General features: G+C 43.2%; 1 protein-coding gene across 1 annotated transcript in view; it reads right to left on the reverse strand.

The window, feature by feature from the left end:
- EXT2 (exostosin glycosyltransferase 2) overlaps positions 1-26304 on the reverse strand; it is a 157702-nt gene that overhangs the window by 105296 nt on the left and 26102 nt on the right. The window contains exons 4-7 of the mRNA XM_010592111.3: positions 20664-20780; positions 8853-9048; positions 5536-5675; positions 2354-2447 (exon numbers count right to left, since the gene is read on the reverse strand). Of these exons, the coding sequence (XP_010590413.1) occupies positions 2354-2447; positions 5536-5675; positions 8853-9048; positions 20664-20780 (547 nt within the window). The remainder of the gene's footprint in view (positions 1-2353; positions 2448-5535; positions 5676-8852; positions 9049-20663; positions 20781-26304) is intronic.

The following is a 26304-nucleotide window of genomic DNA, read 5'->3' on the forward strand; positions in this document are numbered from 1 at the left end:
TCAGGGGTTCATCCAGCCTCCATGGCTCCAGAAAGTCTGGAGTCCGTGAGAATTTGAAATTCAGTTCTGCATTTAAGGGGGATTGTTTTTGGATGAAGGCATGAACATCCTAAGATAAAAAGAACGAGAGAAGAGATAACAGCAATAAAATGTGGAGGCTGGAAAGCAGCCAGGGAAGTGGTCACTGACTACAGGTTCAAGAGAGTTGCATCCTAACTCGGCAGAAAAAGACCTCAGTTACACTGCAGAACCCCAAAAGCTCGGTGTGGTGGAGTGGGGGTAAAGATACAGCTAAAAGCAGGACAACTCATTGAAAATGTATTTAAGAGCAGTTAGAACTCTAGATCCACTCCCCATTCCGCACAGCCAGGTGACTGCCTCAGGAACCTTAGGTCCACTCTCTGGAAAAGATTACGTACAGGCTCCCTGCCTGCGGATGGGGGTGCCAAATTGAAAACTGGGGCAGGGGGTGGGAGAAAGGAAGAATTACTAGGACTTTTGGAGTCCCTGGGTGGTACAAACAATTAATGTCTTGGCTGTTAACCAAAGAGTTGGAGGTTTGAGTCCACCCAGAGGTGTCATTCAAAACCCTACAGGGCACAGTTCTACTCTGACACATGGGGTCGCCATGAGTGGGAGTCCACTCGATGGCAACTGGTTACTGGTTAACGGAACATTTACATACTTAATGTTGAGACTCTTCCCCACCCGCTTCTCCTACTCATCTCCTGCATAATTTTTTTTTCCTAAATTTATTTTGTTGTTGTTGTTGAGAATATACATAGCAAAATATATATCAATTCAACAGTTTCTACTTGTACGATTCAGTAACATCGACTATATTCTTTAAGTTTTGTAACCATTCTCGCCCTCCTTTTCTGGGTTGTTCCTCCCTCATTGACATAACTCACTGCACCTTAAGGTTCCTATCTAATCTTTCAAGCGCTGTTGTCAATTTGACCCTGTAGAGACAGTTCTTAAAAGAGCATAATGCTTGAGGCAGACTTTTTTTTACTAGTTAAGCTAAACTATTGCTTGGTTTTGAGATGACTTCAGGGGATATTTTTGGTTTAAGGTTTAAAGATTATCTCAGGGCAATAGTTTCAGGGGTTTATTCACCCTCCATGGCTCCAGAAAATCTAGAGTCCATGAGAATTCAAAATTCTGTTCTGCATTTCCCCCCTTTTGATCAGGATTCTTCTATGGAATCTTTAATCAAAATGTTCAATAATGGTTGCCGGGCACCATCCAGTTCTTCTGGTCTCATGGCAAAGTGGGCAATTGTTCATGGAGGCAACTAGCTACACATTCCATATCCTCCTCCTATTCCTGACTCTCCTTCTTCCTCTGTTGCTCCAGGTGAATACAGACCAATTGCTGAGCCTTGAATGGCTGCTTGCAAGCTTTTAAGACCCTAAGCACTACACAATGAACTAGGAAGTAGAACAGAAGCACTAAACATTATATTAGGCAATTAACAGGGATGTCCCATGAATCCATGACCCTAAACCTCCAAACCAAGGAACCAAATCCTGTAAGGTGTTTGGTTGTACATAAGCAGCCTCAGCAGCTACTTTTTTTTTGGGGGGGGGGCGGGAGTGTTGTAAATATATATCACACAACCTTTGCCAATTCAATTTTTTATAGATGTATCCTGCATAGATAATTTTGTTTTAAAAAAAAAAATTGGAAAAAAATCCCTTAAAAAAGAAAAAAAGAATAGAAACAGAAACAAGCCCAATTAAATTTCTTTCGGGGGAAAAATAGGGAAGCAAGACTAAATGGGCACCCAGTGGGTACTCCAGAGAGTCAGAGAGCAGCCCATGGAAAGAGGTATCGGAAAGCAAAAGGGAGACATGGAAAGGGAGGCAGGAAAGTGGCAAGCTTAAGAGGAGAGAAGAGACCCACTGTGATGAAGACCATCTACACTAGGCAGCTAGGCAGCTTCTCCAGCAGCATTCTAAATGGTCAATATTACACAAAAGCATCGCCCTGAAATCTCTAACTTCCATGGCTGCCTTAGCTCTTAATACTGTCACTTGTTGTGATTACAAACCTTCCAAAGACACTACTAGGGTATGACCTTACAATTATAGCAGGCTTATCTCAGAAGAGTTATCTCTGATACATATTATAACAACCCTTACTTATACTGTCACAAATGGACATGTAGATGAGAAATAGAATCATCTAAGACTCCTTTCCTAGCTTTTAGGCTGATACACTGGAGGAGATCAAAGGTCCACTCACACAGTCAGCTGCCATCCCTCTCCATCCAGGAGGTCCAGATCACCATTTCAGCACCACTCCCATGCCACCTCCCCATCAGGGCTGCTTAGACTTAGCCTCTTACCTGTCTCTGCATTTCTTCAATCTGCCTTTGGGGGATGCTCTGCAAAATACTATACATGTCTGACATCTTTTCTTCTGGTACGACCACAGATGCTCTGGAGACAGACAATAGCAAAACAATTCATAAATGTATAGTCCTTTACACAAAGCACATCTGCATACATTGCCTTGTTTAATTCTCAAAAGCAGAAATAATACCCAAACCTCCTTTAGCCTTGCATGTCTTTTCTCTCGCTTTCTCATGGCTAAACTTTTCGAAGGAGTTTCTATACTCACCACCAGTTCCATCGTCTTGCTTTCGGCTCTCTACTCCAGTCATCTTTCATCCTCCCTTGCTCCATCTGAGTGTTCTAGCCATGATGGTATCCATTCTGTCACTTGAACACACCATGCTCTGCCCTACCACAGGGCCTTTGCACGTGAAATTCCAGCTGCCTGGTATACTCTTCCTCACTCTTCACTGCCCTTTTTGAATTAACAATTACTCTTATCCTTTAGCTATCCACTGAAATCCAATCATTATTCAGTACATATTTATGCAGCACTTATCGTGTGCTGGGTCCTGATAATGCAACAGTGAACAAATCAGAGAAGGAAGGGGAGGGAGAGAGCAAGCCCTAAGAATACCTGGGGGAAGAGCAATCCAAGCAGAAGGACTAAGAAGTGAAAAGCCCCAAGGAAACAGCATGTTGGCATGTTCCAAGCACGGCAAAGAGGCCAGCATGGGGGGAGCAGAGTAAACAAGATGGAGAATCACAGAAGATAAGGGGGAATGGGGAAAGGAGGGTCACAGCAGAGCATGTAGGGCCTTGTAGGCCACTGTAAGGACTTGGGCTTTTACTCTGGGATGGGATGGGAAGCCTTCAGAAGGCTTTGGGAAAACACATGGCAATTAGCTGATTATGTTCCAACAGGGTCGCCCTGCCTGAATAAAGTGCTGAACAAGCTACAGGAAAGCAGGGGAGCAGGGAGAACAGCTGGAGATCATTGTGAAATCCAGGCAGGAGATCCTGACTAGGGAGCAACTGATGAAAGTGATGAGAGAAGTGACTGTTGTAGAGCAACATTCTAATGGTCAGCAGCTACACAGACCGCAGGATTTGCTAACAGATTAGATATGGTGGGTAAAAGGAACAGGGGACTTAGTAGTAGCTTTTCCTTCATTGCACTCAGCAGAGTTTATATTTTCATAAATTAATTTATTAAAATCTGAATCTCCCTCTTACTAGGCTAGTCCACTAGGATGGAAACCACACCTGGTTCCATTCACAAGCTCTTCCCGAGCACTTGGTATACTGCCTAACACAGTTAAACACAAAAAGCAAACCCACTGCCGTTGAGTCAGTTACAACTCATAGCTACCCTACAGGACAGAGCAGAACTGCCCCACAGGGCTTCCAAGGCGGTAATCTTTGCAAGAGCAAGCTGCCTCATCTTTCTCCTCTGAGCAGCTGGTGGGTTTAAACTGTCGACCTTTCAGTTAGCAGCCAAGAGCTTAACCAGTGCGCCACCAGGACTCCTTAGCACGCAGCACTTAGTAAATTCTTGTTAAATAAATACATGATTTCTACTACACAGATGGGAAAGCTGAGGCTCAAAAAGAGATTAAATGATTTGACAAGATCACAAAGCTAATCGGAGATAGAGATGGTTATCTGAATGCAGGCCTTCCAGCCCCAGATCCAGAGCTCTTTCCACCACTTGTCCATAAGTTACAAATACCCTAGCAGGTCTAGATTCTATAGGACTATCCTTTCCAAATCAGCTCAGGGTCACTGCCTCTATAAAGCCCTCACACAATATTATAATAGTTGGTTTATCTTCCCCGCTAGATTCTGACCTCCTCAAGATCAGAGATTGTAGACGTTCTAATATATGTGAGACAAATGCATGAATGAATGAATGCTACTTAAATTATTAAACTACCTCTGGTAATCAGACTTGGAGAGAAATGATCTAAAAAGTTGGAAGAGGAGAAAGCAATTAAGCATTTGAGGCAAGGACAAAGCCTGTGAGGTATATACAAAAAGAACTAATTTTCAATAATTTTTAACCTCGAAACAAAACAACATGAGAAAAGAGGAATATCCCGTTAACTACAGTATTGCTGGCCATAGCCAAGCAGAACCTACCACTGGGCAGGTTTTTAAGCTTTCATCCATGTGGGGGCACTTCATCTCTAGCTGGTACATTATGCAGATTCAATGGACACTCTAGAGTAGGGCTTGCAACTGTGGCTACAAATCACAATTAGGGGAACTTTAAAAATTTAAAATCCCTGTGGATCGGGTCCAGAAATTTTTTTTTCAAGCTCTCCAGGTGACTCTAATCTGCAGTCATAGTTGAGAACCATTGTTCTAAGCCAGGGGTCAAAAGATATTTTCTGTAAAGGGCAAGATAATAAATATTTGAGGCTTTGTGCACCATACAACTGCTGTCACGATCACTCAACTCTGCTCTTGTAGCACAAAAACAGCCACAGACAATGCGGAAATGAATGGGTATGGCTGTTTCAATAAAACTTTATTTACAAAAACAGGCAGCTTGTCAAATTTGGGCCTTAGTTAACCAACCCCTGCTCTAGGCCAATATACTAACCTTTCTAATGGAAAATACAGGAAAACAACCAAAAAGTCTGAAGTAGAAGTTCTCAAGCCTAGATATGCATTACAATTACCCAGGGAGCTTTTTTTTTTTTTTTTTATACTTTTTTTAGATGAAGGTTTTACAGAACAACCTAGTTTCTCATTAAACAGTACACATAGTGTTTTGTGACACTGGTTAACAACCCCACGACATGTTAACACTCTACCTTCTCAACCTTGGGTTCCCTATTACCAGCTTTCCTGACCCCTCCTGCCTTCTTGTCCTTGCCCCTGGGCTGGTGTGCCCCTTTAGTCTCGTTTTGTTTCATGGGCCTGACCAATCTTTGGCTGAAGGGTGAACCTCAGGAGTGGCTGCATTACTGAGCTATATGGGTGTCCAGGGGCCATGCTCTAAGGGTTTCTCCAGTCTCTGTCAGGCCAGCTAGTCTGGTCTTTCTTTTTGAGTTAGAATTTTGTTCTACATTTTTCTCCAGCTCTGTTCGGGACCCTCTATTGTGATTACTTAGGGTTTTTTTTTTTTTTAATTCTAATGCACGCAGAACCACTGGTCGGAAGTTTGCTAGAAGGTAATACCCACCTCTTCCAGTCAAGAACTTCAGAGAAAGGGAGAATATAGGAATCCGCGATGACCACTGGGACACAGCCAGCCTGTAGTACGTCACTCAGTACTGCCTGACCTAGCCGAGCTCCACGAAGGACCACACAGAAAGTGGCCTCCTGCAGGAACACAAACAAAGGCAGGAAATGACAGACTATTTTTGCTGATCCACTTCCTTCGATCCCTGCAGGCCATGAAGTTCCCCAAGAGTTGAAGCCAATACTGGTACATGGTCCACACTCAGGTACAAGGTAAACCAAAAACCAAGTTCACTGCAGTTGAGTCATTTCTGACTCGTGGCGACCCTGTGTGTGTAGGAGTAGAACTGTGCTCCACAGGATTTTCAGTGACTGATTTTTCAGAAGTAGATCACCAGGCCTTTCTTGTGAGGCACCTCTGGGTGGACTTGAACCCCCAACCTTTTGGTTAGCAGCCAAGCATATTAACCGTTGGTACTACCCAGGGACTCCCAGGCACAAAGTAGCTAATCTGAATTTACCTTTTACAGTTCTGACCACACGTGGGCTCTTTCTTTCACACACAAACAGTGACATATCCAGTGAAAATACTGAGGCACCTTGACACAAAAATGCTAGAAGTTAGCAGCCCACACTAGTAAAATCTGAAAAGTTTAACTGGTTGCAAGGTTTTATAGTTCTACTCCTCAGTGTTACTTCAGTGTCACCACTGTTAGCATTCTGGAACTATCGAGAACCAACGTCAAAAGTCTTCCTCTGAACAGTCAACAATCTGACTTCCCAAAGACGGATGTCTTTTAGCTGTATGTACTATGTACACACACCATGGCACAGTGTCTAACCAACCCTTGTATTCCTCACCTCAGCCTTCCTTGTAACAGAATTCTTTTTCCTGGGCATATCACACGCTCTTGAGGACTCCCTAAAGGGAAAGTATCATATCTCTCTTCATCTTTCTATTTCCCCATAGGATCTAGCAATGCGCTTTGCACAAAGAAGATATTCATTACACAGATACAATGCCTTTGAAAAGACATTAGGATGGATATGTTCCATTCAGAAACAATAGTGAACAAAAAGCAAAGTCTCAGAAAATTTCTTCCTAGTCCACTCCTTCAAACCCACTCATTGTGAGGGTATTGGGGAAGAAAGACACACAGGAGAAAAAAAGAATTGCAACTAAAAAAAAAAACCCAAACCTGTTGCTATCTAGTAGATCCTGACTCATTGCAACCTTATAGGACAGAGCAGAACTGCCCCATAGGTTTTCCAAGGAGGAGCTGGTGGATTCAAACTGCCGACCTTTTGGTTAGAAGCCAAGTTGTTAATCACTGTGCCACTGGGGCTCCCAAAATAAGAAATGGCCCTAATTCTCTACCACTCAGTTGCTTCCAGTTTTACCTCTTCAGGAGAAAAAAAAAAGAGGTACGTGTTGGTGGGGAGGTTTAAAAAATAAGACCATTTAATCTTTAAAGGTAGAGAAAAGGAAAAGCTCAGAAAAATATAAGAGGGAACTCAGTACTCCAAACTCCTCTGGGAAGAGTGAGGAAGCAGCAGGCATCGAGGCAACACCTCAGTTGGCACGCCTCGTGGCACAGGTGGAACTACGCCTGACCCGCAGTCGGCATCCAGATGTGGACACATGTGTTGATAACCATTTTTCCTGTCTAGACAAAGGTTACTATAAATCCCCTGCTCACATCATCACTGTTATCAGTCAGACATTCCAGAGGGAGATGCAGCACATTTTCAGAGAAAATATTTTAACAATCTCAGCATGGGCCAGCTTTCTTTGGAGATCCAAAAAAAAAAAATTTTACACCAACCAGCTCCTTGCTATTACTCCTTGAACCAACCTGTCTGAGTTTTTAAATATCTAAGCGAACAAAAACTCAGTATTTCACTTTCCAGCCCTTGGAATGCCAAATACCCTGCTCTTAAAATACCCCCAAAGGAAGACATGCTGCTGCTTTGCCTGTGGTTATGAGGTACTGTCATTCCCAGGGTGGAAGGGAAGGACATGCTACTGGTAGCTAGTTAGGGGTGACAAAAAACAAAAGACAAGCCTTCACTCCCAGGGAACGCTGTCGTGTGGCACTGTGCGCTAGCATGCTCCGGGGCTACGTGGTGCCACCTTAAAGGAGGAAATTCCCCTGGACTGGCTTGTGAACGCGTGGGTAAAGCAAAAGACATTGCCTGCTTTGTCTATATGGCTTCTTTGTAAATCTATCTGATTTGCATTTTTGAAGTATAATGAATATTTGAAAGGAGTCTGAACCCTCAAAGACTGTCATGGATTGAACTGTGTTCCCCAAAAATATGTGTCAACGTGGTTAGGCCGTGATTCCCAGTATTGTGTGGTTATCCTCCATTTTGTGATTTTCCTATGTGTTATAAATCATAATCTCTGTCTGTGGTTAAAGAGGATTAGGGTGGGATGTAAGACCCTGGCTCCGGTCACACCCCTGACCCAATGTAAAGGGGGATGCCCTGGGGTGTGGCCTGCGCCATCTTTTATCTTACAAGAGATAAAAGGGAAGCCAAGCAGAGAGTTGGGGACCTCATACTACCAAGAAAGAAGCACCAGGAGCAGCATGCATCTTTGGACCCAGAGCCCCTGTGTGGGGAAGCTCCTAGTCCAGCGAAGATTGATAAGAAGGACCTTCCTCCAGAGCCAATGGAGAGAGAAAGCCCTCCCCTGGAACTGACGCCCTGAATTTGGACTTCCAGCCTACTAGACTGTAAGAAAATAAATTTCTCTTGGTTAAAGCCATCCGCTTGTGGTATTTCTGTTATAGCAGCACTAGATGGCTAAGACAAAGACCAAGCAGATTTGTAAGCACGTAATATTCTGGACATCCGAGCACCCTAAATTCTACCAGTAAAGACCACTACAGGTAGTCCCTAATTTATGACATATTTGAGTTATGATGAACCTCACTTATAACCATCTTTTTTTTGGTACATCTTATTTTTAGTAATATGTACTGCATACAAGGTTAAAATACATCTGTAAGTCTATATGTAATGTTTCCAACCCCCAAAGACAAATGAAGATCAGCTTTATAAAGATACTGATAAAAAAAAAAAAAAAAAAAAAGGCAATAATAATGAAAACTAAAAAAAGAAAAAAAAAAAACTGAGGTATTCAAATTACGTCAGAACTGACTTACAACGGAGTCATCATAACATAACCCCGTTGTTAAGTCGGGGGCTGCCTGTAATACATTTTCTTCCCTGCTTGGGTAATTCTCCTAGTTGCTTGTGGAAAACAATTACTGCACGTTAGGGTCAGATAGCCCTTTGGAGTGCACTCACCTGCAGCACCTGGGGGTAATCAAAGACTTGGTGCTTGTAGCAGCGCTTGCGGACTGAAAGGACACCCTCTGAGAGATTGGTGCATTTATCTAGAACTAACACTGAGTCTCCATGTTTGGCCTGGAGGGCGTCCAAGTCCTCTCTGTACTCGGGATGGAGCGCCATCTGAGATGACAGGAGGAAGTATTGCCGTGGACTGAAAAAAGATAAAAAGTAACTTGAAAAATCGCAGCTGGCCTGTTAGTCAAGTTAAGACAAACTGATATTAAAGTTAGGGCAATAAGCGTTTTCTCAGCAGTCTTCCCATCCCTTTGTTTTGTGGGAAGTTATACTCTAGCAATACTATCTAAAATTTTATATATTGCAAGAAAGTAAGGAATAATTCATTCACATACTAAAATATTATGCAATCATTAAAGACTTTATTTGACAAAAGTTTTTAATGCTGTGAGGGAACAATTAGAATATGCCAAATTTAGAGAAAAAAAAAATACACACATTTTCATTATTTGAAAGGAAATCAAAATGTCATAATTAGTTACATCTGGTTATTTTATGTTTTTCCTATTTTCCAAAACTTCCACAAAAGGTATATTATTTTTACACTCTGAAAAATATTATTAGTTTTAATATAAATAGAGGATCTTTGGAGAAATTCCCCTCTTCTGAAAATATCTGGAAATTGAGTAGAGACAATATCGGCATGGCTAACTTCAGTAGAGGCGGGTATAACCATTCAGTGAGCCCAAGTATATCAAGATTATCTAATATGAAAAGGACCTGAGAGCCAGCTGTGGTCTTCAATAAGGAAATGGGAGAACTTACTAGGAAGCCCCAGCTGTAAAACTGGAAGAGGTGAAAGACTACTACTAGTTCTGACCATAAAATGGCATCCCTATGCTATCAAGAAGCTTCAGAGAGCCACCAGCATCAAGATCACATGGACATTAGGAAGAACAAAGTGATAGTTGAGAACAAGTGCAAAAACTCTCTTCACCAAAGGATGGAACAAGGCTCGACACCTGGAACACCTGGATAGCAAAGATGCTCAAAAGAAAATGGAGTGAAGGGGTCCAGTGCCATTCTGAGCCCCGTAAGAGACAAAAATGTGAACGCAAAGTTAGTAAAGACAGCATGGATCAAGGGAGAGATCTGGGGGAGATCAGATGGTAACTAATTCCCTCCTGAAAGGCAAGATCCCCAGAAGGTTACATAGCATAAAGGCTACATAGGCTGAAGCACCACTAGAGATCACCATCAAAGAGGAGAACAATATAAAGCCAGTTGCAGGAGTAATGAAACACCCATCAGATCTAGAAGCGGGGCTCACTTAAGTCGGCCTCAAACTGGCACAAGCCAGAAAGGACTGGGGTTATGAATCAGACAAGCTAAACGAGGGGAACCCACCTTTTTTTTTTTTTTGCTTTGGGAGGTAGGAAGAGGCGGGAAGGGAAATTGTCTTATTTTTCCTTAGTTTCTTAGACTTGTTTGGAGGTTCTAGCTGAGGAGCGCCTAACTCACACAGAGGCCCAAAGAATAACCATTCTCTAACTGAGAAAGTCAACTTCTTTCAGCAAGCATCAGGTCCAAAGCATGTAAGTAAAGTAATGGGTGAAGAAGGTGAGCACATGCTAGCCTGCCAGGATCAGCTAAAACCACTCCAGAGAACAGGTGACACATACCACAGCCAGACTGCTCTTAAATCCTGAGAGCCGTTTCTTTTGACAATTTCTTTATTCAGCTGAACTAAGAGCAAAAGGGTATTTCCCACACGACGGTTAGGAAAGAGACCAGCAGATCCGCTAGAACTTCAAAGTGCAATAGGGTAGCCATAAGCCACATGTGGCTATTTAAATTTTAATTACAATTAAATAAAAGTAGGAATTCTGTTTCTCAGCCATACAAACTACATTTAACTGTTCAACAGGCATGCGTAGCTGCTGGTTAACTGACAGCACAAATACAGGTCATCTCCTAACTGAAGAAAATTCTATTTGAACAGATGTAGAGACCAAGGCCCCCATATGTCTATCGGTTTGTCGTACTGTGGGGGCTTGTGTGTTGCTGTGATGCTGGAAGCTATGCCACCAGTATTCAGATACCAGCAGGGTCACCCATGGAGGACAGGTTTCAGCTGAGCTTCCAGACTACGACAAACTAGGAAGGAGGACCCGGCAGTCTACTTCCGAAAAGCGTTAACCAGTGAAAACCTTATGAATAGCAGCAGAACACTGTCTGATATAGTGCTGGAAGCTGAGCCCCCCAGGTTGGAAGGCACTCAAAAGATGACTGGGGAAGAGCTGCCTCCTCAAAGTAGAGTCGACCTTAATGACATGGATGGAGTAAAGCTTTCGGGACCTTCATTTGCTGATGTGCCATGATTCAAAATGAGAAGAAACAGCTGCAAACATCCGTTAATAATCGGAACCTGAAATGTACAAAGTATGAATCTAGGAAAATTGGAAACCGTCAAAAACGAAATGGAATGCATAAACATCGATATCCTAGGCATTAGTGAGCTGAAATGGACTGGTATTGGCCATTTTGAATCGGACAATCATATAGTCTACTATGCTGGGAATGACAAACTCGAAGAGAAATGGTGTTGCATTCATCGTCAAAAAGAACATTTCAAGATCTATCCTGAAGTACAACGCTGTCAGTGACAGGATAATATCTGTATGCCTACAGGGAAGACCAGTTAATACAACTACTATTCAAATTTACGCACCAACCACTACGGCCAAAGATGAAGAAATAGAAGATTTTTATTAGCTGCTGCAGTCTGAAATTGATCAAACATGCAATCAAGGTGCATTGATAATTACTGGTGATTGGAATGCAAAAGTTGGAAACAAAGAAGAAGGATCAGTAGTTGGAAAATATGGCCTTGGTGATAGAAACAATGCCGGAGATAGAACGATAGAATTTTGCAAGACCAACGACTTCTTCATTGCAAATACCTTCTTTCACCAACATAAACGGCAACTATACACATGGACCTTGCCAGATGGAACACACAGAAATCAAATTGACTACATCTGTGGAAAGAGATGATGGAAAAGCTCAATATCATCAGTCAGAACAAGGCCAGGGGCTGACTGTGGAACAGACCATCAATTGCTCATATGCAAGTTCAAGCTGAAACTGAAGAAAATCAGAATAAGTCCACGAAAGCCAAAATATGACCTTGAGTATACCCCGCCTGAATTTAGAGACCATCTCAAGAAGAGATTTGATGCATTGAACACTAGTGACCGAAGACCAGACGACTTGTAGAATGACATCAAGGACATCATCCATGAAGAAAGCAAGAGGTCACTGTAAAGACAGGAAAGAAAGAAAAGACCAAGGTAGATGTCAGAGGAGACTCAGAAACTTGCTCTTGAGCGTTGAGCAGCTAAAGCAAAAGGAAGAATTGATGAAGTAAAAAAACTGAACAGATGATTTCAAAGGGCCTCTCGAGAAGACAAAATAAAGTATTATAACGACGTGTGCAAAGAGCTGGAGATGGAAAACCAAAAGGGAAGAAAACACTCAGTGTTTCTCAAGCTGAAAGAACTGAAGAAAAAATTCAAGCCTCGAGTTGCAATAGTGAAGGATTCCATGGGGAAAATATTAAACGACGCAGGAAGCATCAAAAGAAGATGGAAGGAATACACAGAGTCATTATACCAAAAAGAATTGGTCGATATTCAACCATTTCCAGAGCTGGCATATGATCAGGAACCGATGGTACTGAAGGAAGAATTCCAAGCTGCTCTGAAGGCATTGGCGAAAAACAAGGCTCCAGGAATTGATGGAATATCAATTGAGATGTTTCAACAAACAGATGCAGAGCTGGAGGTGCTCATTCATCTATGCCAAGAAATATCAAAGACAGCTTCCTGGCCAACTGATTGGAAGAGATCCATATTTATGCCTATTCCCAAGAAAGGTGATCAAACCGAATGTGGAAATTATAGAACAATATCATTAATATCATACGCAAGCAAAATTCTGCTGAAGATCATTCAAAAACGGCTGCAGCAGTATATCGACAGGGAACTGCCAGAAATTCAGACCGGTTTCAGAAGAGGACGTGGAACCAGGGATATCATTGCTGATGTCAGATGGATCCTGGCTGAAAGCAGAGAATACAAGAAGGCTGTTTACCTGTGTTTTATTGATTGTGCAAAGGCATTTGACTGTGTGGATCGTAGCAAACTATGGATAACACCGCGAAGAACAGGAATTCTGGAACACTTAATTGTGCTCATGAGGAACCTTTACATAGATCAAGAGGCAGTTGTTTGGACAGAACAAGGGGATACTGATTGGTTTAAAGTCAGGAAAGGTGTGCGTCAGGGTTGTATTCTTTCACCATACAAATTTATCTGTATGCTGAACAAATAATACAAGAAGCTGCACTATATGAAGAAGAATGGGGTATCAAGATTGGAGGAAGACTCATTAACAACCTGCGTTATGCAGATGACACAACCTTGCTTGCTGAAAGTGAAGAGGACTTGAAGCACTCGCTAATGAAGATCAAAGAGCACAGCCTTCAGTATGGATTACACCTCAACATAAAGAAAACAAAAATCCTCACAACTGGACCAATGAGCAACACCATGATAAACGGAGAAAAGAATGAAGTTGTCAAGGATTTCATTTTACTTGGATCCACAATCAACAGCCATGGAAGCAGCCAGCAGTCAAGAAATCAAAAGACGCATTGCATTGGGCAAATCTGCTGCAAAGGACCTCTTCAAGGTGCTGAAGAGCAAAGATGTCACCCTGAAGACTAAGGTGTGCCTGACCCAAGCCATGGTATTTTCAATCGCATCATACGCATCTGAAAGCTGGACAACGAATAAGGAAGACTGAAGAAGAGTTGATGCCTTTGAACTGTGGTGTTGGCGAAGAATATTGAATGTACCATGAACTGCCAAAAGAACGAACAAATCTGTCTTAGAAAAAGTACAGCCAGAATGCTTCTTAGAAGCAAGGATGGCGAGACTGAGTCTTACATACTTTGGACATGTTGTCATGAGGGATCAGTCCCTGGAGAAGGACATCATGCCTGGCAGAGTACAGGGTCAGCGGAAAAGAGGAAGACCCTCAACGAGGTGGATTGACACAGTGGCTGCAACAATGAGCTCAAGCATAACAACAGTTGTAAGGATGGCACAGGACCGGGCAGTGTTTTGTTCTGTTGTGCACAGGGTCGCTATGAGTTGGAACCGACTCGACGGCACCTAACAACAACAACAAAGAGACCAGGGCAAAGGAAAGGGGAGATAAGAAAGACATGGAATAGCAACCCATCAGGGAGATGCTTTGGACTAGCTGATTCCTTTATCCTGGGGTGATTTCCTCCCAAATTCGACTTTATCAAAGTATATGCTGAATATCTATAGCCAAAAAGTACTTCTTCTAGGTACTGAAACAGACTCTTGTGCACTGGGTTTTCAGTTTTTTTATTCTACTTCCAGCTGTCTGCCTCAATAAATTTTCTTTTGTAAAAGCATTCATTCCCTAACTCCCAGAGGGGTGACTCAGCAATGAACACAGCACATACAGGGAGCACCCTCAGCTCATTTCAAAGTGAATACCATCTCCATCTGGGGTCCTTCTGTAATCAAAACTTGTCTGTTTTAAACACGAGAAAGATGTATAGTTAAGCCCACAAGACAAGTAGGAAAACCACTTTAACAATTACAGCTATTCAAAATGAAACAACTGTCCTTGAGGTGTTGTGCTTTTCACTACAAGTCGAAAAATTTTTCATTAAGGCGTTATAGTGAGGTTGAATGGTTCACGGGAAATCCAGGGTGGGGGGAAGGTGGAGTGTGCTGTCACAGTATAGGGATAGCAACTAGGGTCACATTAACAATGTATACATTTTTGTATGAGAAACTAACTTGAGCTGTAAACTTTCACCTAAAGCACAATTAAAAAAAAAAAAAAAAAAGACTTAAAGTGAAAAGTCATACACCAAGTTAGGGCTAAACGGCCTCCAAATGTCTTTCTAATTCTTAAGACCCCGGTTCTATGAACCAAGTCTGGGTTGATCTCACAGAGCACTGGAGCTTGTGTGACGTTTCTGGAGTCTTTCTGTTTAAGTAGAGCTGCTAGCACAAGGCTGCTGCTCTGTATTGTCCAGAATCAGAATAGACATGTTGCTGTGCAAGGGGGTGAAGAGAATGTCCAGGCAGGAGGGCACAGAGTACTGCAGCCCTAGAGGGGAGTGGAGAGCTTCCACGTGGCAACAGTGGGGGAGCAGGTAGCCCAGCACAGAAAGTCAAAGCCCTAGCTGGATGAGGAGGGTTTCTGCTTGATGGCAGGGGAGGGGGTAGGGGTTGAACAGACTCAAGGTATTACAGCCTTAGACGGGTGAGGAGAGCTTCTGCGTTGGGGGGTGGGGGCTAGCTGTGGCCATGCAGCATGGGATGTTAGAGGCCAAGTGAGGTTAGCAAGGCATTCAGGCAGCCCAGAACAGAGTGTTAGAGACTGGCAGGCTGAAAGGGTGTCCAGTTATTGTGGGAGGGTGATGCCATCAGTGTGGGGTGCTGGAATCCAAGGAGAATAAGGACATTATCTGCACTGGGGCACCCGGGGGAAGGAGATGAGACAGTAGCCTCAGCATGACGTGGGGGGTGTCAGAATCTGAGTGGGGTAAGGAGGGCATCTGGGCAGTGATGAGGGCCGTGGTGCCAACAGAAGACTGGTTATACATAAGGAAACCCCACTGCCATTGAGTCGACTCCAACTCACAGCAACCCCGTAGGACACAGTAGAACAGCCTCATAGGGTTTCCAGGGCCAAAAATCTTTCCAGAAGCAGGATGCCACATCTTTCTTCTGAGGAATGGCTGGTGGGTTCAAACTGCCAACCTTTCGGTTAACAGTTGAGTGCTTAACCAATACACCACCAGGGCTCCTTTTACATACAAGAGGACGGATCAAATACATAAAAACACTGAGGATAATGGGAACCAGATTTCTCACTGTCAGAGAAGGGAGCTACAGATATGGAAAGAGAGAAAACCAGAAAGCTCCTGTGGGGTAGGATGAATCTGGTGATATCAATATGAATCCACAGTTCTCAATATACATTTTTTCCCCATTACCATGGAGGCAATTCTGATTCATAATGAAACGACCCTGTAGGACAGAGGAGAACTGCCCCATATGGTTTCCAAGGCTGTAATCTTTCCAGAAGCAGACTGCCATATCTTTCCCCCTGCAGAGTAAGTGGTGGGTATGAACCTCCAGCCTTTCAGTTAGCAGCCAAGCACCTAACCACTGTGCCACCAGGGCTCCCTCAATATACACAAATATATATAAAGAGAGACATCTATGTAGGTACAGAAATAAACACAGATGTCAATGTGTGTGTACGTGAAGAAACTTGAGTACGCAAAGACTCTGAGTTAGATTTCACCATTAAGACACCAAGCTCTATTTCAGTCAGTCAGTCAGCATGAGCACAGGATCCCCACTCCATCATGTCTCCATTTTTTTCAATGTAAAATGTGCAGATGTAAACAAGTTTGAAAATGTGCCCCCTGCTTGCATCCTGGCTCTCCCTGACCTGGCAGACAGCAGGAGGAGTATGCCCGTTTGAGTTGGAAGTAAATAAAAATTTTAGGTAGATTTGTTTTTCTTTTAGAGGCTAAAATCACTAGCTATGACTTTCTTGTTCCCTCCTAGCAGTGCTGATGTCTAAGTTTAAGTAAAATCATGCCGAGAACCTGAAGTCTCCCTGAATAGTTAACAGGTGTAGTCTCCCGATTTAGTTCCTTTTAGAGGGAAAATGGTGAGAATTCCAGCTGAAGCCAGCACAGCAGTGAGGAGAAGCTACCAACAGCAACAATCCTTAGCTTCCCAATGAAACAAAACTGAAAGAGATTGAAAATCAAAATCAAAACAATGCTCTGGCAACTCTGTGTAGCCATCAAGAGACGTGGGTGTTCCCTTAAAAAGTGACTCTCACAAAGAGCAACAAATTTAAAATACTGCCATATGTCCGCCTACTCTGCCTTCTCCCTATCCCTGGAAGGGTTGATGAGTCTGCTTCGGTTACTTTTATGTACTTATTTATTTAGTGCCTTGTCTTTTCTTAAACAAACACCACAACTCCGGGGCCAAACTGCAAACTGGTGGGGAAACAGAGTGCATCCCAAGCCCAGATGTAGAAATCTGTCAGCTGGCCAGCAGAGGGAGGACCATGCCCACTGTAGCCTTTAACTTTCTTCTGTAGCCCCGAAGATACACTGGATACTCTATGTAGCTACTGAACCACAGAACTTTAGAAACTAACAGTGACCTTAAATGATCTGGTTACGATCTTAATTTCAGTCTATTTATATATAAAAATTGTTGTTGTAAGGTACTGTTGAGTCCGTTCCAACTCATAGCAATCCTATGTACAACAGAATGAAAACACTGCCCGGTCCTGCGCCATCCTCACAATCGTTGTTACGCTTGGGCCCATTGCTGCAGTCACTGTGTCAATCCATCTTGTGAGAGTCCTCCTCTTTTTCACTGACGCTCTACTTTACCAAGCATGATGTCCTTTCTTCAGGGACTGTTCCCTCCTGATAAGATGTCCAAAGTACATGAGACGACGTCTCACCATCGCTTCCAAAGAGCACTCTGGCTGTATTTCTTCCAAGATAGACCTGTTTGTTCTTCTGTCAGTCTATGGAACATTCAATATTCTTCACCAGTACCATAATTCAAATGCATCAATTCTTCTTTGGTCTTCCTTATTCATTGTCCAGCTTTCGCATGCGTATGAGGTGACTGAATATATCACATCTTGGGTCAGGAGCACCTTAGTCCTCAAAGTGACATCTCTGCCTTTTAACACTTCAAAGAGGTCTTTTGCAGCAGATTTGCCTAATGCAATACGTTGTTTGATTTCCTGACTGCTGCTTCCATGGGCACCGATCATGGATTCAAGTAAAATGAAATCTTGGACATCAATCTTTTCTCCATTTATCATGATGTCGCTTATTGGTCCACCCTGAAATGAGGATTTTTGTTTTCTGTATGTTGAGGTATAATCCGTACTGAAGGCTGTGGTCTTTGATCTTCATCAGTAAGGACTTCAAGTCCTCTTCACGTTCAGCAAGCAAGGTTGTGTCATCTGCATTTATTGCAGGTTGTTAATGAGCCCCCACCAATCCTCGTGGCAAGTTCTTCTCTCTGTAGTCCAGCTTCTCAGAATATTTCCTCAGCATACAGATTGAATAGGTATGGTGAAAGGATACAACCCTGCTGCTCGCCTTTCCTGATTTTAAACTACGTGGTATCCCCTTGCTCTGTTTGAACGACTGCCTCTTGGTCTATGCACAGGTTCACATGAAAACAAGTGTTCTGGAATTCCCATTCTTCACAATGTTATCCATAATTTATTATGATCCACATAGTCAAATGCCTTTGCATAGTCAATAAAACACAGGTAAATATCTTTCTGGTATTCTCTGCATTCAGCCAAGATCCATCTGACATCAGCAATGATATTCCTCATTCCAAGCCCTCTTCTGAATCTGGTTTGAACTTCTGGAAGTTACTAAGAAAATACCACCAGTATAACAGTGTAAATTTCTGAAAATAATTTTTTACTCTTTAGAGTGGTTTGCTCTCCTTGGTTTTATTTTCACAAAATCTTTTCTTTTCAGTATGTTTTCTTCTTTGGACTAAATTTAAAGAGGAATTAAGAATCCTAAACCAATATAAGGATTCCCTGGGTGGCACAAATGGCTACGCACTGGACTAGTAACCAAAAGGTTGGCAGTTCAAACCCAGCCAGAGACACCTCAGAAGATCTGGTGACTGCCTTCTGAAGGGTCACAGCCAGGAAAATCCCGTGCAGAACAGTTCCACTCTACACATGTGGGGTCGCCCTGAGTTGGACTTGACTTGACGGCAACTAACAACAACAAAATCTATACAAGATACCTAGGATATAGATAATAAAGAGAAACTTTAGTTCAAGTCGTCTTCAGAAAGGTGCACTTAGGAAGACAGGGGCCCAGAAGCAGCTCGGCTGACCCGACAGAGCCGATCTTCACACGCTCACTCACCAAACAGGCCTCACCCAGGGTATCTTGACCATGGCACTACTGGCATTTTGGACCCAATGATTCTTTTTGTGGAGCTGTCCTGTGTATTGCAGAAGGTTAGGAGCATACCTAGCCTCTACCTACTAGATGCCAGTAGCACCCTGTGCAGAAAAGATTAACATAGCAGGCCTGACCGCTATACTTAGAAAGGCCTGCTCACAAGGTTGGCACTTGGCTGGTGTCTGGAAACTTGGGTTTGGGGAGGGCTGCCACCATTCCCAGAACTGATAAGAGTGGCTCACTGTGCCCACACTGTTGTAAAAACAATACGGTCTATGCTGAACACCTGCTTTCTTTCTGGGAATCTGGAATTTGAGTACCTGCCAGGCAGAGGCTGCCTATGTGACTAAAACAGCGGGAAAAAAAAAAAACCCACTGCCATCAAGTCGATTTCAACTCACAGCAACCCCATAGGACAGAGCAGAACTGCGCCACTGAGTTTCCAAGGAGTGCCTGGTGGATTCGAACTGCCGACCCTTTGGTTAGCAGCCATAGCACTTAACCACTACACCACCAGGGTTTCCTATTCACACCTAGCGCTATGTAAATATGACAAATTAAGATCTTGGGCACATGACAGAAACTCATACCATCCCACAGGGTACCAATGAAGCTCTTAGAGACCACCCTTCCTCAAGTTATGAAAATCCAGTCTCGAAACAAAGCCCTGAACTATATCAGTTTCTCCACCGTGTACAACTTCTCTATAAGAATTTTTCATTTTTGCGTTTTCATTTTGATGATAATCCAAAAAAATAGTATAGGCATATTTTTCTTATATTTAATGATGAATACTGCTAAAGCATTCATGTGGTTTGGACATGTAATCAGGAGGGACCACTCCTGGAGAAGGTCATCATGCTAGGTAAAGTAGAGGGTTAGCGAAAGAGAGGAAGACTCTCAACAAGTTGGACTGACACAGTGGCTGCAACAATGGGCTCAAGCATAGCAAAGATTGCGAGGGTAGCAAAGGACCGAGCAGTGTTTCGTTCTGTTGTACGCAGGATCGCTATGAGTTGGAACTGACTCGACAGCACCTAACAACAACGAAAACTGCTAAAAAAAATTCAACATCCAAGTTTGTGTTTAGCTGTTTAGCGGGTTAACGAAAAGAGAAGAAGACTTAAAATGAAAACCACGTAAAGCAAGTGAACTGTGGATGGGTATACACAGGTGTTCACTGTAAAATTCTTTCAACTTTGCTGTCTGGAAATTTTCGTAATAAAATGTTGGAGAAAAAGTGTGAATTGTGCATCAGCTCCAGATGAAAATAACTGATGTCACAGTATGCTTTATATACAGGGGAGCTTCCTAGTGGCTCAAACAGACAAGGTGGCAAGAGAAGGGTGAGGGGCAGAGGAGTCAGAGAGAAGGAGACAGATCTAAGAAATATCTAGGATATAAAAACAATTGTACTTCTTATTTTGATATAAGAAGTAAAGAAGAGAAGAAGAGTTAAGAGTACCACCCCAATTTCTAACCTGGAGAATGTGGTAAGACAGCATTGTAAATTTACTGAGACAGGGAAAATTGTAGGTTAAACAGAATTGCGGATGGGGTGAGGAAAATGTTAGGCTCAAGCACGCCGGCCTGTAATCATTGTTTTGATTGCTGTGATCCCCTCCACACCGAACCTCAGCAGCAGCTCACAAGGTCTGCCAAGGGAGCACCTAGCTGTATGAAATGCACCTTACCCTGGTCCTTTCTCTGGAAGATCCACTTCAGCTGACAGCGGACTATAGACAGGAATGCTGACATCATAGCCTTGACGGTACGTCCATGTAGAAAAGCCACCACCAGCCAACAGAGCCCTGAAAGCAAAGGGTTTTGTCAAAGAAAGGTCTTCATTCTTTGAATAAATAAAAAAAAAAAAACTGTTGCTGTCAAGTCAATTCTGACTCATAGCGACCCTACAGGACAGAAAAGAACTGTCCCATAGGGTTTCCAAGGAGCACCTGGTGGATTCGAACTGCTGGCCTTTTGGTTGGCAGCTGTAGCTCTTAACCACTGCGCCACCAGGGTTTTCTCATTCTTTGATAAGAAAATCCCATTTCATATATTTGATATGGTAAGGGGTAATTGAGTCTTAATAATAATATTAACAACAATGGCTAATGTTGTCTGAGTCACTTACTTTATAGACGACACTGTGGTAAATGCTTTATATCCAAATTATCCAGGCATCAGGTGCATTCTATCCCTGAGCCATCCACGTCCCCCTGGGTTCACAAATTGGCCTTCATTTCTTAAAATACCTCAGAGCCCAGGAGACATCCTATGAACAGCCCCTCTGCTATTCTCTCCGGATCGCATTTACCTCTCTCAAAAGGTATCCTTTATTCTTCAACACATTTACAAGGACAGGAATCGCAAGAGAAAACGGGCCTAGAAAGCCGAGGTATGCACTAAGCATCATGTTTCTGTTTTGTACTCCTCACCATCTCTCCAGTGCCTGCCCCAAGCAGTTCTACCCACTGTGGTCCCAGAGCTACAAGGGCATCGTGTTGCCTCTACCAGCTCTCACTGCCCATTCCAGCTACTCAGTCTTATTAACCCAATTCCCTATACAGGAAGCAGAATGCAAAATTGGACCTTTAGTGCTTCTCTTGCCGTTTGCACGCACTAGCTTTTATTCTCCTTAATTAGAAAACAGAGACCACATTGCTTTAACTGGATCCAGGGAGCAGTACTATGACACTTCATCAGTGAAAGGAAGCAGGTGTATATCACACCAACTGTTCTTCTCTCCCGAGACCGCGAGACCACTGTGATCACTTGCCAGGGCCAAGTTTTGCCAGTTCCATGCACTGCACAATCTGAGCCAAAATGTCTGAACCCAGAAACCACATTTTCTGCAATATTGATTGTTACCAATCCCCTCCCTGCCCTGATGACAACCTACATTCCCTTCTAACATTGCCAGCTTAAGTTCAAAGGTTTTCAAACCACCCCGGGAGATCCCAATCTGTTTCGTTAAGCTTTATAAAACCAAGAGCTGGTGAGGGAGGTAATGTGCGGGCTAAGAGTCTCTCTAGCTGCCAGTCGACTCTGTAAAACCTAATGACTAGCCTTAGTACCAACGTACGGTCTCATTTTCCCTGACTAGCACTGAGCACTGAATCCAGCCAACATGAATTTGGGCAGGTTCCATGACCATGATGGCAAGCAAACTCTGCGAGGGCCTCATGACTGATGTGCAGGGCAGCAGACATGGAGCCAATATTCAGGCACCAGGTAGTCCAGGTAAGGCAGGGGAGTCAGAGATTCAGCTCTTACACCCCAGCCCCAGAGGAGAGGGCTGCACATATAAGGGGAGAAGGGGCAGGTGTATACCATACAGCTTTTACTGTTATTCTGTTCTGGAGCCCCAAACGATTATTCTGTCCTGGTGGGTTGGGGGAGGGGTGGGAAGGATTATGCACTGGTAGCAGAAACACGTGCAATGTGAGGTAGGCCTTATGTCTCAAATCACACAGGTATGATCTCCCTTTGTGATCTAGAGAGGAGCCATGGCTGGAATCAGTCAAAATGGTCTCATTTCCAGCCCTGCTACTGACAAGGCTTCAACTTGGAGCAGGTCACTGTATCTTCTTCTGCCAAGGTTTCCACAACACGATAATGGAGAAAATACCCTAAGTAGCCCTTGCTTTACAGAACACATGTTTTACATTGACTGAAAAGTGAGTTTCTGAGAAGCACATTCTGTTTTCCCATTATGATCAGTTCCAAAGTTGCGAAAGACTGAATAGAAAACTTGTGGCTAAAAAAAGTATTAGTAACGGTCAGGCTCACGTCAAGCCAACTCTTATGTCACGCAAAGTGTTCTCTAGCATTTTAGCACTTCCAAGGACTTCCTGACCCTGGGACATTTCCTGCGCCTTTGACCCTTGCTCCCCACAACCTCATTGTCCTCCACCTTCCCTCCGCCCAGGTCTTCCCACAGATTTTCTCACAGGTCTCCTCCTCTGAGCTGAGTGTTTGCGGTGCCTCGCCACAGTTACTGCAGTTTTATCCTTTGCTTTCTTCTAAACTATGCCTGTAATCATCCGTGCACATTCTTCAAATACAAGGCTTCAGGTTTCGAAAGGGGGCGTGGGGTGGGGAAAGCTGACCAATTCTATTGATTAAAAATTGTGCACAAACTGAAGCTATATGTAAACGTACTCCCCATATGGGCCTTATGTGTCTACTAAGCCAAACAAAACTGTAGAAAAATATTTCTGAGACAGGGAAATTTGAACAACGGTGGGATATCTGGTGGTATTAAAGAATCACTGTTTGCTATTTTTAAGCACGGTAACAGTATTTTTTTAAGGCCCTGTCATTTAGGGATTCATGCTGAAATATTTACAGATGTAATGACCTACCCTCTGGGATTTGCTTTAAAATAATCTAGTGGGGAGGGGTAGAGATGGGACAAGACCGGCCTTGACTCAATGATAACTGAAGCTGGGCAATGGGTACAAGGGTTCATTGTACTATTCTACCTTCTTCTGAGCAGGTTTGAAATTTTCTATAAAAAGTTTAAGTAAATAAATACATGTCTACACAGAAGTAGAAATACAAGCAAAGAAAAGATGATAAAAATCCAAGGTAGTTGTCATGGATTGAATTATGTCCCCCCCAAAATGTGTGTATTAACTTGGTTAGGCCATGTGTGGTTGTCCTTCATTTTGTGATTTTCCTATGTGTTATAATCTCTGCCTGTGGTTAAAGAGGATTAGGGTGGGATATAGCACTCTTGTTCAGGTCACCTCCCTGACCCACTGTAAAGGGAGTTTCCCTGGGGTGTGGCCTGTACCACCTTTTATCTTTCAAAAGATAAAAGGAAAGCGGAAGCTAGCGGAGAGTGGGGACCTCCTACCACCAAGAAAGCCGCGCCTTTGGAGCAGAGCGCATCCTTTGGACCAGAGGTTCCTGAGGTTCATGTGCTGAGATGTTCCCAGGCCCAGGGAAGACTGGTGACTCACTAGGACCTCCCTCCAGAGCCGACAGAGAGAGGAAGCCTTCCCCTGGACCTGACACCCTGAATTTGGACTTGTATCCTACTAGACTGTGAAAGAATACATTTCTCTCTGTCAGAACCATCCACTTATGGTAATTCCGTTACAGCAGCACTAGACGACTAAGACAGTGGTGATCCTGTTACAGAACATATCTGAGTACACTAAGATCGGTAAAGTAAGGCAACCAAACCCGCTGCCGTCGAGTCTGTTCCGACCCACAGAGACCCTACAGGACAGAGTAGAACTGTCCCATGGAGTTTCCAAGGAGCGCCTGGTGGATTCCAACTGCCGACCTTTTGGTTAGCAGCCGTAGCTCTTAACCACTACGTCAGCAGGGTTTCTAAGTAAGGTAGTGGACAGGCATAACATGCTCCTGCTTAAGTTAAACTAATATGGGTATGTATTTGTGTGCCTACGTACGAGTCCACAGAAAAAAGAACAGAAAAACACACAGTGTTTTAACAATGATTACCTGTAAATAAGGGAGCAAAAACAGAGATGGGGGTGAAGGCAGCTTTTACCATTTTACCCTTTAAGCACTTGAGTGCTGTTCAAATCTGTGCAAAGCAAATGCGTGCGTGTTATGTATATGAAGTTTAGAAACTGAAAGAAATACAAAAGCAGGTTGAAGCAGCAGAGAAGATTTATTCACTGAGCAGGCATTTCTTTCACTCCAGGCCCTTGCACTTCCCTGAGTAAAATAATTCTCAAGTGACCACACCTACAGCTTTGGACTTCAGAAGATCTTAGAAATGGCCTAATCTAAGCCACCTGTTTTCTAACTGCCCACCAATTGGATACACAGCTCCTGCTAAAACTATTCCACGCTCAGGGTGCTTGCCTCCTCTGAATCCAGGAGCAAGACAAAGGATCAGAAAAGTTAACACACAAATCTTCTATTCCTTGTCGGAATCAGAAGGCCGCTTAGGTTTCAAAATGAAACTTCCCACTTGGAAAGATAAAGGAGCATGCATGGTGATTCCTGACTTGCTATGGGATTGCCTATAATCACTTAAAAAAACACACACACACGCGGAGGAACAGTGCTTGAATCCTCCTGATCCCTAACACCTAAGCACCCCGCAAGAACTGAAACGTTCTCCTGCCTACCTGACACTTTCCTGCAGAGAAATGAAATCCCATTTCACATGTGCACTTAATAAAAATAAAATCCATCTCCCATGCAGATACATATACCAAAATGTCAGCAAAAAATGAAATGTCCCAAACAGAAAGAAGCCCTTTTGAAAATAAATTCACAACAGGAGGTGAAGCCATTGCTTTCTTAATACCTCTTTTTCGTTTCCTTCTCTGTTCTCTGAAGTATTTCACATTCCCAGAACAATCAAGTCCATAAAACAGTAGCCCACTCAAGAACACATCTTCACCGGGGCTGAGAGCCAAACGAGGGCTCGCTTTGTGTTTAGCTGGTTTCTATAGAGGTTGTGTGGCCTGGCTGCCCTCTATCGTCCAAGCCAGTTTCTGCACCAAAGTTGAAGGATGGGGCCCTAGGGCGGATGTCTCCTCTAGTGGGAACTGTACTTCCAGATAGAAACTCAAAACTGATTCTAGATTATTACTTCAAACAAAGAAGGTTTGGATTTAATCTTCTAAGGAAAATTCATACCAAGTTTATATTTTCATAATGGCAATGTTAGCCCTTAACAACTTGAGAACACAGTTGATCTCAGACTGGGCTCTTACCTTTTTCAGTAAAAATAATTTCTAGAGTTAAACATTAAAAAAAGAAAATTTCTAGAGTTAAACATCAAGTAGTAAGACTGGTATAAATTAATTCATACATAAACTCTTATAACAATCCTATACTCTGAGTAAGGAGCTCTGGTGGCACAGCGATTAAGTGCTTGGCTACTAACCGAAAGGTCGGCTGTTCGAGTCCATCAGCAGCTCTGCGGGAGAAAGACGGGACAGTCTGCTTCCGTAAAGATTACAGCCTTAGAAACCCTATGGGGCAGTTCTACTCTGTCCTACTGGGTCACTATGAGTCAGAATCGACTTGATGGAAATGGGCTTAGGTTTTTTTATACTCTGAGTATTGGACCCAAACTTTCTGCTTTCTTCTAGACCTTGAGGCAAGCCCTGAGAGAGGTACTGAAGCAGCACCTCATCCCTGGCCAAACTGGTACAGTCAATGGACAAAAGGGTAACTAAATATAGTGAGTAAGCTCAAAGTTGCAATCTTGCAACCATGGCCTCTCCACACCATATAGCCTGTTAGGTAGTAAGGGGAGGAAGACAGGGTGAGAAAGAGAGGGGAAGACTCTCCTGACTGAAACAACAGAGAAAATGATCACTGGAGTGCCCTCAT

This window comes from Loxodonta africana, chromosome 7 (genome assembly GCF_030014295.1).
Source record: "Loxodonta africana isolate mLoxAfr1 chromosome 7, mLoxAfr1.hap2, whole genome shotgun sequence".
NCBI classification, from domain to species: domain Eukaryota; kingdom Metazoa; phylum Chordata; class Mammalia; order Proboscidea; family Elephantidae; genus Loxodonta; species Loxodonta africana.